At 45.4% G+C, this 16,709-nt stretch overlaps 1 protein-coding gene across 3 annotated transcripts in view; it reads left to right on the top strand.

Annotated features, from left to right (window-relative positions):
* OPHN1 (oligophrenin 1) overlaps window positions 1-16,709 on the top strand; it is a 656,285-nt gene that overhangs the window by 576,798 nt on the left and 62,778 nt on the right. For all 3 annotated transcript variants that reach the window (XM_085608318.1, XM_085608317.1, XM_085608319.1), the window contains one exon: window positions 12,935-13,082. In XM_085608318.1, the coding sequence (XP_085464444.1) occupies window positions 12,935-13,082 (148 nt within the window). The remainder of the gene's footprint in view (window positions 1-12,934; window positions 13,083-16,709) is intronic.

The following is a 16,709-nucleotide window of genomic DNA, read 5'->3' as shown; positions in this document are numbered from 1 at the left end:
TAAAAGTCAACTTCTGATGGATACATCTGCCAGTGGATTCCTCACCTTGTGAATATCACCTGCGCCAGCAACATTCGGAAACTTTTGTAGCTCTCCACGCCAACGAGGACGACGCCACAGAAGCACGGCTCCGCACAAGGCTCCGCTGACGTCACTGGATCCATAAGAGGACCTCGTCGGCGTGATGACGTCAGTTCCCTTTTTTCCACGCCGTCGATGCTAACGGTTTTCTGGGACTCTCTGTAGCTTTGGCTAGTTACTTTGTGTTTCTGCTGGTGTTTCTACTTTCTTCTTGTTTCAAGATGTCGACGAAGAAGTCTGGATTCAAGCCGTGTAGAGAGTGTGGTGAGCACATGTCCATCACGGATCCACATGAGGATTGTGTCTGGTGCCTGTCGTCTATTCCTATAGGTGGTCTAAATTTGTTCTTTGGTGCGGAGAGAAGTCTAGTGACCCTTTGAGGGCTCGTTTATCCAACATCCTTCAGTTTGCTCTTTCTCTTGCTCAGCAGGGCTTTGCTGTAGCTACTGTAAAGGCTTTGTCGGAATTCCTTTGCTTGCCGGATCAGCCGTCCTTGTTTAAAGGGGCCTTACCAACACATTTCTCCTACTCCCTTTATTGTGCCTCAATGAGACTTAAATCTTGTCTTAACTTACTTGATGGGTTCTACCTTTGAGCCCTTGCACAAGTGTCCCTTAAGGCTGTTGTCTTTCAAAACAGTTTTTCTCATTGCCATTACCTCGGCAAGGAGGGTAAGTGAGCTTTAAGCTCTGAGTTTGAAACCCCCGTTCTTAACCATTCATGCTGAAAGAATGGTACTTAGGACCAGGGCTGCTTTTCTGCCTAAGGTGGTAACTCCTTTCCATCTGGGGCAGTCCATTACCCTTCCTACCTTCTATCCTCCCCCTCACCCTTCCTAGGAGGAGGAGCGGCTTCACCGCTTGGACCCTTAGAAGGCGGTGAGCTTTTACCTCGATAGGACTAAAGACTTTCGAGTGGATGACCAGCTCTTCGTGGGATTTGTTGGCTGCAGGAAAGGCAGAGCGGTGCACAAGCGCACCCTTTCCAGATAGATTATCTTGTGCATCAAGATATGTTACTCTTTGGCCGGTAAGGAACCTCCAGGGGCTCATTCTACCAGGGCAAAGTCTTCTACATCTGCCTTATCTAGAGGTGTTCCTGTGGAGGACATTTGTAGAGCGGCAACTTGGGCCTCCCTCCACACTTTTGCGAAGCATTACTGCTTGGATTCCGAGGTGAGGAGGGACGGACACTTTGCTCATTCCTTCCTTCAGGAATTTCTGGTATAGAAGGGTGGACACCCACCTCCGGGAGTGGGACTGCTGTGGGAATCTTTTCACAAATTGAGGAACCCACTGGCAGATGTATCCTTCAGAAGAACAAGTTACTTACTTTCGATAACGCTTTTTCTGGTGGATACAGTATATGCCTTTGGTGAGGAATCCACTGGCAGATGTATCCTTCAGAAGAACAAGTTACTTACCTTCGGTAACGCTTTTTCTGGTGGATACAGTATCTGCCTGTGTATTCCTCACTGACCCACCCGCCTCCCCGTTGTCCACCCTTGTAAACCTACAATAGTGATGATGTTTCAAAATGTATTTATTACTGTCAAAGGAAGTGTGTTATTCTTTTGCCTTCCTGCTTTGTTCTTCACACTGTGTGTGTTGGTTTGTATATTATGTACTGTGTATACTGTATATATATTGTTGTCAGTCCGTCCGTGTGCCTCGAAGGCACGGAAAAAAGGGCGGAACTGACGTCATCACGCCGACTAGGTCCTCTTATGGATCCAGTGACGTCAGCAGAGCCGCGTGCGGAGCCGTGCTTCTGTGACGTCGTCCTCGTCAGCGTGGAGAGCTACAAAAGTTTCCGAATGTTGCTGGCGCAGGGGATATTCACAAGGTGAGGAATCCACAGGCAGATACTGTATCCACCAGAAAAAGCGTTACCGAAGGTAAGTAACTTGTTCTTTACGACCCACTGTCCACGATTACATGTTTGCGTGTGTTCTGTACTTGAGTGTAGCCTGGACCCCACACCCATCAAGTTATATTTGGTAGTTCCTGTTTGAGATGCTTCTGATGCACAAACAATATGCTCCTTTAACCTGGCCCGCTATTTCAGAGACCTAAAATAGAAATAATAATACATGTAAAAAAATAGAGGGCACTTTAAGCTCTCTTTCAGCCATAAGTTGTCAGAAAGTGGGGTAGAGAGAACGTCATGCTGGCCACGTAGTCATCTGCAGCTGTGGGTTTGATGGGATTCTGTAAACTGGGCAGTAAATGCTCATTTCCTGGCCTTTTAGACACAGCATGCATCCCATGGCTCCTCCCACATGTCCAGGACGCCTGTATTGCGTGACGTCAGCGGGACTGTTGGGGCATCAACCTGCGAAGACTCCAGAACAGTATGGCTGCAGCAGGACTGGGTGAATGCTCAAGCTGTGGTAGCAGGTTGGCATGCCCATGAACCTCTTTGTGAGGGTAGTCCTGCCACAAGCGCTGCTGCGGTGTGGGCATTCCGCGAGACACCTGAATACCACAGGCCTTGTTGTGTAAGGACACCATGGCTCCCAAGCCTGGGTTCAAATGTGATGGAGACAGAACTTTACCGGGCTCAGGGTTGAGTATAACAGCCTGTGATGCAGCTATTTAATAATTCACTGAAGTATTGTGTGTGTTGGTTGTGGTTAAGGGGGTAGATGCGTGTGTGTGGGGTATCATGTATTTTCCTTTACCCTGTCCTCCATCTTGAGCTGTGTACACGGTGTGGATGTGTATGGTACAGTTCTACGTACATCTGCGTAGGCAGAGCTGTGTGTGGTGGAGACTGAGAGAGCATCAGGGAAGAGGCAGCGCATAGCTCTGATCCTGGTTGCACAATGTTGTATTAAAGCGTTGTCCCCTTTTTGTGCTTCCATCTTCAGTGTTGCCTCCGCCTCCATCTTTAGTCATCAGACAGTCGGCGGTGGCTCGTAAGCCTGCCCATCACATAGATCCTTTTGTCTTAAGTGGTAATCATCCCTTAATGTTCCCCCCCAAGGTCTCCTGTCAGGAGAGAAGGCATCAGACTCCCTCCTGTCAGTGCAGGTTGTCACTTGACTTGTAGACTCAGCAGGCTCGGCCTCCTGTCAGTGCAGGTTGTCACTTGACTTGTAGACTCAGCAGGCTCGGCCTCCTGTCAGTGCAGGTTGTCACTTGACTTGTAGACTCAGCAGGCTCGGCCTCCTGTCAGTGCAGGTTGTCGCTTGACTTGTAGACTCAGCAGGCTCGGTTCTGTGGCAGTGTCACCAGCATCTCCTGCTTTGGGAGAAGTCAACCAGCCATCTTACGTTGTTCTGTTATTGTATTGTCAGATTGTTCTGCGCTGCCTTATATGCTCATGTGTGTTACTCATAATCCGCATGTTATGAACAAAGCGTCCTGAAAAAAGGCTGGCTGTGGGGAAGCAGCGAAACATCACTAAGTCTTACTTCTAATAGGATGGTGTGCACCTGTGCTGTTATGCCATTCCCTCGCCCAGGTACTCTGAAACCCAACAATCTACATTCAGGGCCCCCGGAAATATGCTAGTAAGCGGCCTTGACTTTTTTTTTGGCATAATTATAGTTTTTTCCGCATTTTGCCTCATAATTGATTACCTGCTGCTTAATCAGTAGATTTTTACAAAAAAAATATTGTTTCTAGCTCAAATGGATCAAAAGTTTCTAAAAACACAGCAACATATCTTTGCGCACTGTGGAAGGCCCTTTGCAAAGGTTTATTGGTCATCTTTCAGTAGTTTATATCTGTTTTTGGTTGTAAAGCTGGTATTAATGAGGTGAAATCTTTGCTCAGACAGTATTACCATGTGCACAAATTACAAAATAATGAAGCAATACTATAAACAATCGCGTGGCACTCCTAACGCTACAGAATTAAGTGATTCGGCTACTCCTAATTGCGATGAACTGGCCAATTTCTTCCTAGAAAAGACAAAAACAATTGAATATGACTTTCAATCTAAGAATGCCCTTCCACAAACTATTGCTCCTGAGCTTACATTGTACTCACAGATCAAGAACCATTTTACTATTCCGATTGACATTCCTAAAAATAATGCCTCTTGGCACACCTTCTCGCCCATCCGGGAATACAACATCTATAACACTCTTCTAGCGATTAACCCCTCCAATCACTTCTCTGATCCCTTACCCACTCTTCTATTCAAAATGATAAAAACCTCTATTTTACCTTTATGGTCAAATATTATAAACGCCTCTCTAAAGGGAAGGCTCCATACCAGACTGCCTTAAAATAGGACAGGTCACACGGTCACCTATACTAAAGAAAGCCACCTCTCTCTCTACAGATCTCAACAACTACCGCCCTATATCCAACATCCCCACTCTGGCGCAACTGCTGGCAAAAAATGTGTACAAATTCAATTATGCAACCACATCGAGAACTACAACATCCTAGACAAACACCAATCCGGCTTTCGTCAAGTTCACAGCACTGAATCAGCACTCACCCACATAATGGATGACATACTAAAAATGTTAGACCATAACGAATCATGTCTTTTGATACTTCTTGATTTATCCTCCGCTTTCGATACGGTTAAGCATGACGACCTACTGTCCCTACTCAAACTAAGGATGGGCCTAACTGGCCCTGTGTTACAATGGTTCACCTCCTTCCTAAATAACAGAACCCAAAGAATCAAGATGAAGCAATCACTTTCTCAACCCTCCATGGTCACCCTAGAGGTTACACAGGGCTCAGCACTATCACCCATTCTTTTTCATCTACTCATGGAACCCCTGGCAAACCCGCTTAACTCTGCGAACATTCTATATCACCTGTGTGCAGACGACACACAACTGTATATGAAAATCTCCTCTCCAGATGACTTCACCTCCCTCAATGCTATTCTACATAATACTCAAGGTTGGCTCACTGGCAATCACCTCATCCTGAACACAAATAAATTACGGAATTCCTTCTAATGTCGCCTCCCAATCACACACCCAAGATAGACTTATGGCTGAAGCATCTAACTCCGCGAAATCCTTAGGAGTCACCCTAGACAAACACTTAAATATGCAGGAGCAAATCAATAATGCCACCAAGGGAGCTAAGCATCAGATGAGTATTCTAAGGAAACTTAAACCCTTCCTCCCTCAGACCGACATAAAAATAGCAGTACAAGCCCTAGTGTTACCAAGATTGGACTATGTAAGCACCACTCTATGCGGTCTCCCCAAATACAAGGTGGCCCCGCTGAGAGCATCACTTAACACTGCGGGCAGACTGGTCTTGGGAACTAAAAGAAATAACCACATTTCTCCGACCTTAAAAGCTCTGAACTGGCTACCCTACAAGGCTAGAATACAACTAAAGTTCGCCTGCATGACCAATCAAGCCTTGCGTAGCAATACCCCCAGTTACTTAGCACAAAAGCTAGAGCGGTCGGGATTATGCAGACAATCGAGAAGTGCGATTTCGCTACTACTAAAACCACAATCCTTCCACAAAATGGGAACTGGTTGCAGAGCATTTTCAGGTATCGCTCAGAAGATTTGGAACTCCTTACCCCTAGATGTACGCAGGATCTCTTCCTTTACCTCCTTCAAAAAAGAAGTAAAAATGCTTCTAATGAACAAATACACATCTTAAGACTTTAATTCCTTGATGAATATTAGCCAACTATGCTATCCATATACCACTGTCTACCTCGTTTGTATTAAATGTAGATTTGCGAATGTATGTATATATTATCCCAACATTCTATTGTCTATATACTGTGTATTGTAAAGTGCTCTGATACCCTTGTGGGTCATGTTCGCGCTATATAAAACTTTATAAATAAATAAATAAAAAAGTGCTGCATTAGGCCGCATAATTTGCCTTTTCTGGCTGCATAATGTAGTGAATCCTGCCACATTATTTGGTGCTCCCTGCCGCATAATTCCAGTGACCCTTCCTACATTCCTTCTGGTCACACATATGCAGAAGTTTGTTGCACTGCTGAAATATGGCTTGTGAGGCCTTGCTTCCCCTGTTGTCCATCACATCTCCTGCTCCCCGTACATTATGAGATCTCTCTGTGAAATTTCTGTAGGACAGTACTAGAATACTGTGTGCTACTTGGTGGCAATGATAGCCTCTTTTGGATTTTTCTTTTCAAAAGCACACAAATATCCTCAAGTCGATACAAGGAAGCATAGTCTACAGCAGATCTGTATCAGAAAAAATCACTGCTGCTACTTGAATGTGACCAAGGAGGAGGGTGAGAAATGATTTAATGAGTGTCCGTATTCACATCAAAGTACTGGCCACTGGATAGCACCCCCAGCCCACTGGCATCACAGCCTTTCATTATATTAAACAAAACCCTATATATAGTTGTATAATGTTTCAGGCAACTCTTATAGGTAATTTTGGAAAATAAGAGTATGTTTTCTTTATTTCTGAGTATTTAGTAATTATGTTTTATTATTGTTGTAAATGAGTTTAAGAAGCTGTCTTCTTAAAGAAGGTGGTTCAAGGTATAAGTATGCCTTTGTCTGCCAGATATCCTTTCCTCCAAGTGCAACAGTAGTGAATACCTTCAGTAGACCTATGCACTGTGGTGCCCCTGTCCCTCTTCTCTGCAAAGAAAGCAGGACGGCTGGGGAGCTGGGAGTGGCAGCCTACAGCATTAAATGTACACGTTGTACCTTTGGGACATAGGCAGTTCTGACAAGTATTTCAGCACTGAAGGAAAGCGACCGTGGGTGGATATAAGGCGCCCATCTCTGAGGGGTTCTGAGGAGCATGATCTGCGTTACAAGGTGCTGATCAAAATATTCTGGGATCCCAACTGTTTGGTACAACTTCGGAGGCATTCATATAAATATTAATTTTGTAAATTTTAAAAAATGCCGGTGATTTTTTTTCATGTATTTCTGTGTAATTCGTTGAAATATGTATACTTCTTTAGTATTTGAAAATTGTGTATTTCCTCTCGATAACAGATGAAATAGTTTCTTTCTGCCTTTATATTAGAGTCATCCATTTCAGCGCTACGCTAGGTGTGAGATAGTCGCATTGTCCCTCTTTTGTATCTACCACCCAATGACCTTTCATGGGCTATCTGAAGCAAACATTGGTTCAAAATAGAAGCTTGCAGTTGTCTGTTCACAAAACCAAATGATACAGCTGAGCAGGGTACTCCCAGGTAGTTTATCTATTGATGGAGTCGTGTACAGTTCTTACCTGTCACCTTAAGGCTCCTTCTCAGTGCTAGGTGGTGTTAACCTTAGATTCAGTACTTTCCAAGAACTGTATTCTGCTGTGATGGTTGAGGAGAAAATTGATCCTTGAGAAGGTCCAAAAGACCCATAAACAGATGAAAGCTGAACCTTTCTGGACTTAGAAGATCTTTACGGAGAATGTTGCCTAGTCCTTGAGATGGACGAGGAAGCGGCAATAGAGAGGTCTTCAGGCTTTTCGGACATTTCAGAAAATTCAGTTTAGCTCAGGGATGGAGTGATTGACCAAAGGCACAAAAAGGCCCTCATCGTCACCTTGAGTCACATGAACGTTGCCCTCATCAATAACTAGTTAGAATCCTCTCTGGACAGTCAATAAGTCATTGCAGGGAGGCCCTGGACCGTAAGAGTCTCTTAGGCAGGCAGCAGTGCTAAAGGTTATTTGACGGGCGACAATAGGGATTGTGATGAGAAAAGTATTGAGCTCCTGTGGAGGATGGTTGTGGAGTACCGACAGAGCCAGGGGCTGTCTTTCAATGGTGCAGCAGGTGCAGTGCACCGAAGTCCAAGGGGCCCACTGAACCCTGATTATTGCTTTATTTGTTTATTCAAACAGTAGCTCGGAGGCCCATTCTCCATTGTACTAGGGACTGTGACATACTCGTTACGTTACTGGACCGAGCCGTGTGGATGAGAAGAGCACGCGTTTAAATGGCAGAGGACTGAGTAAGGAAAGAGGACTATCAAACAATAATCAGAAAACAGGACATATAGACTTATTTAGAGTTTAGGTGAGGGGATGTCCAGTCCGCCATATTACAAGTGTCATAGGCTATAAAGAACGTGTACTATGGGCTAGGAGAAATCCGCTACATTTGTGACGAGCATCCTGTCTGTCAGACCCTAAGTAAGGCCTATAGTGGTCATGATGGCTTTCACAGCTTGAATGAGAGATCTGAGTCTGAGCTGGCCTTGGCAATGACAGTCGGCGAGCAATGCTCGAGGACAACAAAAATCTGAGTACTGTTCCAGAACTGGGATTAATGTGTCAGATCATACAACATACGTGCTTCATGTGTTGTATGCACGGTAGCAGAACAGAAAGCACAACACTCCTTGTAAATGTTTCACAAATAGCAAGTCCAGAAATCATGCCTGAAATGCCCTTGACAAACAACCAGTGTTGTTGCCAGACTCACTTGTCAGATTGCCACTGGTGATGTTTGCTGGCCTCCACTAGACTGTTCTCCTTTGAAGTGTCGCACTGAGGATAACAAGAGTCCTGCCAGCGAACCTGCTAGAGGGCAGACAACAATGTGCTCCTGGGCCTGTGCAGTCTGAGATCACACAGTGTCCTGTGCAACACTGGGCTTAGCAGCCTAGCATCGGTCTAGTGTGACGCAGCCGAGTGTAGGACACAGGACCCGAAAGCCCAGATTGGGAACTTAGGAAACACAGCACAGAGTGGAGTTGCAGGCACCACTGTAGACTGTTGGAGGCGTAGGGCTATTCATACTGTAGAGTGGGACATATCATGACACAATCTAAAGTAGGGTGCAAGATGCCACAGTGTTTGTGGGAGTAGGGTGCCGCTATTATAGGGGCCAGGAAGATGGTCAAGTGTGAGACTGGGGTGACACATCATAGCGTGGTGCAGGGGGTGCCACAGTTTATAGCAAGACTGAGTTGACGTGAACTGGAGTGAGAGACCGGTTTAAACATCCTAGAACAGTACTGTGGGGAATGGCAGTCAGATGCGTCTGGGTATACAACCTAGAGTGGAGCATGATGCTGCAAGCGGCACAGTGTAAAGTAGGGCTGGTGCCCACTAACCCCAGATTTGGTGTGAGGGGGGTCTGGAGCTGGTGTGGAATAAGAGGGGCTCGGATTACTAAACCCACTGTGAAAGGGGGATGGATACATTGTCTAGAGTGGGGTTAGGGATGACTCGGTTTAGGATGGCACTGGGGTAACATTGCTTGTAGAGAAGCCCAGGGTAACACAGTCTAGAAATGTACTTTGGTGACATGTAGAGCGTTGCTAGTCGATGCAGCCTAGAGCGAACGGAACTCAGGATAACAGGGTGGCAGAGTTTGAGACTGCTATGATCAGAGTTGGGGTTTGGGTGTATATAACTAGAGCAGGATTGCAGTGACACGGCCTAGACATGGTGGGGATGACGCTACCTATAGAGGCTGGGACTTGCTTAGCGTAGAGTTGGGCTTGTGGTAACTACGCCTGGAGTTACCCCTGGATTGAAATTTGGGATTACTCAACCGGGATTGGGATTTGGGATTACTCAACCAGAATTAGGACTGGGAGTTACATAACAAGGGCTGGGACTGGGAGTTACACAGCCGGCATTGGGACTAGGAGTTACATAACAAGGACTGGGACTGGAAGTTACACAGCCGGGATTGGGACTAGGAGTTACATAACTGGGACTGGGAGTTACACAGCGACTGGGAGTTACACCTGGATTGGGATTTGTGATTACTCAACCAGGATTGGGATTTGGGATTACTCAACCAGGATTAGGACTGGGAGTTACACAGCCAGGATTGGGACTGGGAGTTACACAGCCGGGATTGGGACTGGGAGTTACATAACAAGGACTGGGACTGGGAGTTACACGGCCGGGATTGGGACTAGGAGTTAAATAACAAGGACTGGGACTGGGAGTTGCTCACCCGGGATTGAGACTGCCGAATGGCCAACCTGCAGTGGCACCCATAGTGATTTATGGTAAAGCCAGTCATGGATTTGCACAGTTTACTTAGGAACTGCGGAGTAGATACCGGGGATGGTAATGACCGGCCGCTATTGCCCTGGCCGGACATTTACGAATGCATCTACAGTGAAATTAAACCTGGGACCTGTACAGTCTAGAGTGAGAGGTGGTTACACCATTAGAGCTGATAAAGAGCTTCAATATCCTTCAGTGCGCCCTGGTAGTTGCATAGTGGAGAACTGGACTAAACATTACAAAGCTGAGAGTGTACTGTGAACTATGCAACCTAGAATGCAAGGGAGGGTACACAAATTTGTAATGAAATTCTGGGATCTATCATCCTACAGCGGACATGGAGAAATTGGAAGGTGATATATTGCATACTGTTGTACAGTCTTGAGGACCACTTAGAATTACACATCCTAGGGCTTGACCTCCTGCACACATACTACAGTGAAATGGCAAAAATGGTGGGTTAATGTACTACAGAGCAGATTTGGAGGGTATGTGTATTTGTAAAACGTACTATAACCCAAGAGGATATTTTGGTGCTGAGCACCTGTGTGTGCCTAGCTCTGCCTATGGTGGGTTGGTTAACTGAAAAGCCAGGTCTTCAGCTTCTAGCGGAATTGAAGAAGAGAGGAGGAGAATCTGGTGTGGACTGAGAGGTCGTTCCACACTTTTGTAGCGATGTAAGAGAACGCCCTTTGTCCTGATCTTGTTGTGTGTATGTGTGTGATGTGTGCGAGGAGGAGTCCTGCGGAGCAGAGGTGTCTGGGAGTTTGGAGGAAGATGATGCAACTGTTCAGGTAGGTGGGGCCTGAGATGTGTAGTGTCTTGAATGTGTGTGTGATGAGTTTGAATTGAGTGCATTTGTGTATCTGGAGCCAGTGGAGTTTCCTGGGGTGTGATTTGATGTGAGTTCTGTATGGGAGGTTGAGGATGAGTCTGGCTGCCGAGTTCTGGATAGTGTGTAGTCTTTTACTGAGTTGTTTAGTGATTCCGGCATGGATGGTGATAGTGAAACAACAGAACCAGGCTGACCTCAGCTTTAATAAGGTCAGCGGATAATGGTGCAACCGCTACACCCATCTCTGGACAATAATCTAATTTAACATAAAACAACAGGACAGGCTAGGTTAGCCATTCTTCTGAGCATCTGATGACCCAGCAAAGGAAGTTAGAAAAAAGTGACTCGTTAAGCTTTTTTGCGTATTTGCATTAAAAAATGTGTGTTTTGGGTATTTCAAACTGGTTTATTACTAACAATCTTTTTCATCTAATAAGAACCATACAGCATCTGCTTTTTTACGAACTGTAAAATAATATAAACACGCATATATTTTCTTCTATAGTATTCACGCACCCAGACACTGCTCAAAGTTTACCTTTGTATATAGTAATTAACAGAGTTATTTCCTGAATGTAAACTTGTTGTGTTGAATTAAGGAAAGGCTCAGACCCTCTGTGAAGAGCGAACTACCACCACCTAAGGAAGCCAGAGCGTTGAGCGGTGGGGATTCTCACTGGTGGGGCGTCTCCAGCAGTGGGAGTTCACGAGCATCAACGGTGGTGGGCAGATGGTCCCTTATTTCACTGGGGATACCCGTCTCACTACCGATCAGCCCTGCGCCTTCACTATTCCAGCTCTGTTTATGAGCTTGGTTGCAGGGCCAGTATACTGAGTGATGGACCTCATACATCCTCGAGGAGAGGGCACAAAAGCCCCCCACCCATCAGATGCATTTTTTGACCAGCTGTCCTATGGAGTGCTAGACAGATATGGTTGGGTGGATGACAAAACAGTCTACACATCCCCTTTGTTCACCTGCTCGTGCAGATAGTGATTACTTTTTAGAACCACTTAATGCCTTCCCCCTAGGCATCTCCATCCAGCAGAGGACAAATAATGTTTTGCATGTTCCCTAATATATCTAGTTGTACACGTCTGAAAACAGAGAGACTCTTCTCTATAGTAAAATGGCGCCAATTTGAAATTGTTTCGGCAACCTGGTATTTTTGTATAGCCCTACTCATTAACTAAAAACGTTACCCTTTACTGCCCCTTTACCTTCTTCATGACAAACCACACTTTGTGATTTTGCTGAAGAGGTGCATTCATTACGGGTTAAGAGTATTATGGAAGACACAACGGAGTAGTAGATTTCACCTGTGATGAAAGGTACCATCTTGTAACCAAAGAACTGGGGATCCCACCTCTTATTACCAAGTTTGAGATGTTCAATGTTTAATACTTCTTAAATCATTTTCAAAAGGGAATTGTTTTATGTCAGTGCTTTCAGGATAGCCCCTGTAATTGTCCCTATTTGCAATTGGCTCAAATTTGTGGCAGGAGAAGAAACATTTTCATTCATTTTCCTGCTTTTTTGTCTTTGCCAATACTCTGGTGGCTGTAGTGATGCATAATATTCAACCCCACCATATCTTGAACTTTCTGCGATATACTGCACCATCTCTGCCAGAGGACAGCCCTCTGAAATGGAGAGCTTGAAGGCTGTTGACTCGTTGCATCATTAGATTTAACAATGCCAAGAAACATGTTTGTGGGAAAGCGAGGAGCAAAAAAGGGTAAGGTTTTGGAGAAGTTGATATCCTGATGGATTGAGTAGGCAAAGAAAATTCCCTGTGTGTGATTCGAAGGGTTGGATAGCAAAGATTTTCCTAAATCCTGGTTCATTAATATTTATCAGGCAGGACTTCCGCTTGGTGGCATGGACACTTGCAAGGAACACCAGACTCTACATTTGCAAAGGATCGTCCCTTAAAGGGTCTGCACTGCAATAACAAACAATGTGGCACAGAGTAAAGTGGACATTGGGGCAGCAGAAGGTTTCTCTTATGAAATGTTTGCAGGGTCAGCATAAATTCCTGACTTACCCAAGAAGGACTGTTCAGTTCTCAATGTTCTTGTCTTACAGATCTTCTCCGGCCCACCTGAAGAAACTGCTGCCCCCCGAGTGCCCCCTCCCAGAGTGGCACATCGCACACACGTTCCCATCAGCATCTCCAAACGTCCGGCCAGGCAACGACCCCCTGTTGTCAGGTACTCAGTGAACGAGAGCGAAGGTAGGTTCAGACTTTAAAGGTTGTGTTCAGGCGTGGCAGTGGGTGACTGAGATTTGAGTAAGAAGCCAACTGGTTTAGTTGCTTGCCTTATGTCAAAGTGACCTGGGCTCCAATTGTGCTTTCAGTTATGGGCAGATGTGTAATTTCCCATGCCACAAATTCTAAATATATGTAATGTATATAATTATGTTTATAATGTGTGAATATATGTGCTTTTCAATTTATAAGTATACAACCCTGATAAGTTTTTACACCAATATATCAAAGTTCTGTTCGTTCACAGGTAGGAACCCAGAGATAAATTCACAAACGATCTTTAAGTAAAATTTCATGAATTTAATGCATACCAAAAAATAAATTTTTACATGTAAGCTAAAAACCACAGACTCGTTATGTGGGCAGCTCACTTTAAGAGTAGTATGAGTTTAGCTGCGGCGGGAAAAAAATGAATGTCCGAGGCGTAGGACGGCGCATTGAATCGACAGAATATCTTTAAGGGGTTATCACAGCCCTCATGATCTACTTTTTTCACCAACACCACCATATCCTGAAATATTGAGCACTATTTAGAAAATGAACTCATACTACTCTTAAAGTGAGCTGCCCACATAACGAGTCCGCGGTTATTACCGGCTCCTACATATTTGATTATGGGCGCTCCTTTATTTTTAGTATTTATATGAACAAAAGAGAAATCTCCACGACAAGTCTTTCATCATATCGGTTATTCCAGGACCGTAATTTTCTTACCAAAATTCCTTGAGGAAGTCACTGGATGTGACGAAACACGTGTCGACTTTCTCAGCTCACTGGGACTGATGCATGTTATCCTTAAAGAAACATTCTGCCATCTATATTCATCTTGGGACTAACTTTGAGTGCATTCAGTCTTGACAAAAATTGTTATGGTGATGTTTTTAGCTTACATGTAAAAATTAATTTTTTTGTATGCATTAAATTCATGAAATTTTGCCTAAAGATTGTTTGTGAATCTATCTCTGGATTCCTACCTGTGAACAAACAGACCTTTGATATATTGGTGTTAAAAACTTATCAAGATTGTATACTTATAAATTGTTAAAATTTCAGAGTACCGGGATTCTTTCAGTCACATTGTTGTACACATGGACCCCTTGGGTTTTAGTGTCTTATCGCACCTATAGTAGTGGGGTGCTAGTAATCCTGAGTGGCACCGCAACTTATTTGATTGCATGTTTGTGCGCACAAATTCGAAATTCTAAATTGTAAGCCCTGTACATATTCAAAATTCTTTTGATGTGCGACTCATTTATACACCACTACCATTGTTTCTGTACATATGTGCTTTTCAGTAGTATCCCAATGAGGTGTTTACCTTTTGCCCTTATCAGCCTGGTTTCAGTAGTTTTGTTTCTCCCAGACTGGACCCACTGGTTTACACAGAACTTCAGCTCCCATTTTTGTGTTTTCTTTATATTCTAATTAAAACGTAATAAAATAGTCTTGAAATAAAAAATACAAAAAATCAACAGTTCAAGAAATCAAAACCACCTTAGTGTCCTGGAACAGGGCATCACCAGTACATCAACTGTACCATCAGCTGCTATATACCATCACTTGCTATATTAAGACAAAGTGGAAGCACATTGTTGAAGTTCTGATCCTTCCTAGTTTTTGGAAAACATTTGCTACTTTTCAAAGTTATGTGGCAGTATTTCCGATGGATTTCCTCTCCTTGAATGTGAAACTTTCCACGGTATGGTTCATTTTTAAGTCTTCCTAGAAAGTGCAGCTGTCTGTGTAATGTATTGTTACCAGTTCTTTAAAATATACATATGGATAACTTTGGCTCCAGGTACAGGATTTTTACTCTTTCACTTCATGCTACTGGCTGTTTGGTGTATCATTCCGTCTTCCAGGAAGGGCTTCCTTTAGAATGCACGAAGAAGTGTATCTGATAGACTCTTCTAGCTACAGATTCCTTACCTTTGAATTTCCCAGGAGTCAGGCTGGATCCAAAAACTTTTGCTGAGCAATATCATTTGCGCATCGTCGACAGCGCCGGTTATGACTGCAGTGACTATATGGGTGTCATCTAGGCGCGCGGGCATCAGTTCCTTTTTTTCCATGCCAATTAAGCGTAGATCCAGGAAGAGCACCCCTCTGCCACATTTTATCAGGTTTTATTACTCGACTTTTGTCGAACTCGAAAAAAAATCCACTTTGTGTGTGAGAGATGTCTTCCAGGAAGACAGGTTTCAAGCTGTGCGGTGCCTGCCACCGCATGATGTCTGTCTCTGGTGTCTCGAGCGTGACCACGACTCGGAGTCATGCTCTGACTGCCGGGCCATGGCTCCGAAGGCCTTGAGGGAGCGAGCGATGAAACTCCTCGCGGCCCAGCAGTCGACACCGTCCAGCGAGACTCTGCGGAGGTCCCAGATGTGATCAAAGAAGAGGAGGTCACGGGACTGCTCCCGGTGCCCTAAGTCCTCTTCTTCCCACTCGAGGTTCTTGGGACACCAGGGGAAGAGGCATAAGAAGAAGTTAAAGCAGACTTCATCTTCACCTTAGCTGACGTCTGTCGTCGTGAGAGGTAAGGAGCACCGATGCTCTTGGCATTGCCGTGGAGAGCCGGAGTCAGAGTCGACTTCGGGCCTTCCTTCCTTTCTGGGAGCCGGAGCGACTCCCTTTCAAATGAGAGAATTTTACGAGGTAGTGCGCCATGTATTTGAGTGGAACGACCCCACTGGTGAGTCCTATGGACCCACGGAGTCAGAAGGGGCCCCATCGGGTTCGACGCCATCTGCTCCGGCCACGGCGGGGCCTCAAGGATATGAACCTAGATCAGGGTCGAAGCCAGTCGTGCGAAAGCGACCTCTCCCGGCGTCGGACCCGAAGTTGTGCCTGCAGCGCCGCCGGTGTCCATCGGTGACTCCTGCCCCATCCTCATCCCCGACGACACAGAGCCAGAATGACGTAGCTCGACGCCGATTCCGACATCAATTGAACCCAGGGGTTCTATGTTGTTGCCTGAGCACTTTGAAGAAGTGCTAGGCTCAGGAGAGGAATGGGAGAGGCCTATGGACCCTCAGGAAAACCAGGACGTCTCTGTGGAGAACTTGGACTGGTATAGGGAACTTGGGGAACCCTGTGGACTGGACACTTCCCCAGATACTGGCATGCTCTCTCCGCCAACAGTGGCTACGGAGGAGGGGGCATACTATACCATGGTGGTAAAGCGGGCAGCTGAGGTCCTTGGGCTAGAGCTGTCCTCAGTGCAGGTCAGGAATAATCTCCTGACCAAGGTGCTTCAACCAGGGGCTTCAACTTCCGAACCCTTTTTGCCCTTTAATGAGGCACTTGCAGACATCCTTCCAGGCACGTGGTCCAAGCATAGCACAGCGGCACCTGTGAATAGAACGATTGCACACCGCCATCGCCCTGCTCCCTGTGACCCAAAGTTCCTCAGCCAGTGCCCCACCCCAGAAAGTTTGGTGGTGCAAGCCTCTACGTTCCAGGGTGCTTTCCCTTCCACCCCTCCAGATAGGGAATCCAAGAGGCTAGAATCATTTGGAAAGAAGTTGTTTTCTTCCTCCAGCCTGGCATTGTGGTCTGTGAATACCGCATGCTTATTTTGCAGTTTCTCCC

The sequence above is a fragment of the Triturus cristatus genome, chromosome 5_2 (assembly GCF_964204655.1).
Source record: "Triturus cristatus chromosome 5_2, aTriCri1.1, whole genome shotgun sequence".
Lineage (NCBI taxonomy): Eukaryota > Metazoa > Chordata > Amphibia > Caudata > Salamandridae > Triturus > Triturus cristatus.
The sequence above is the reverse complement of the archived record's forward strand: the minus strand, read 5'-3'. Positions and strand labels throughout refer to the sequence as shown.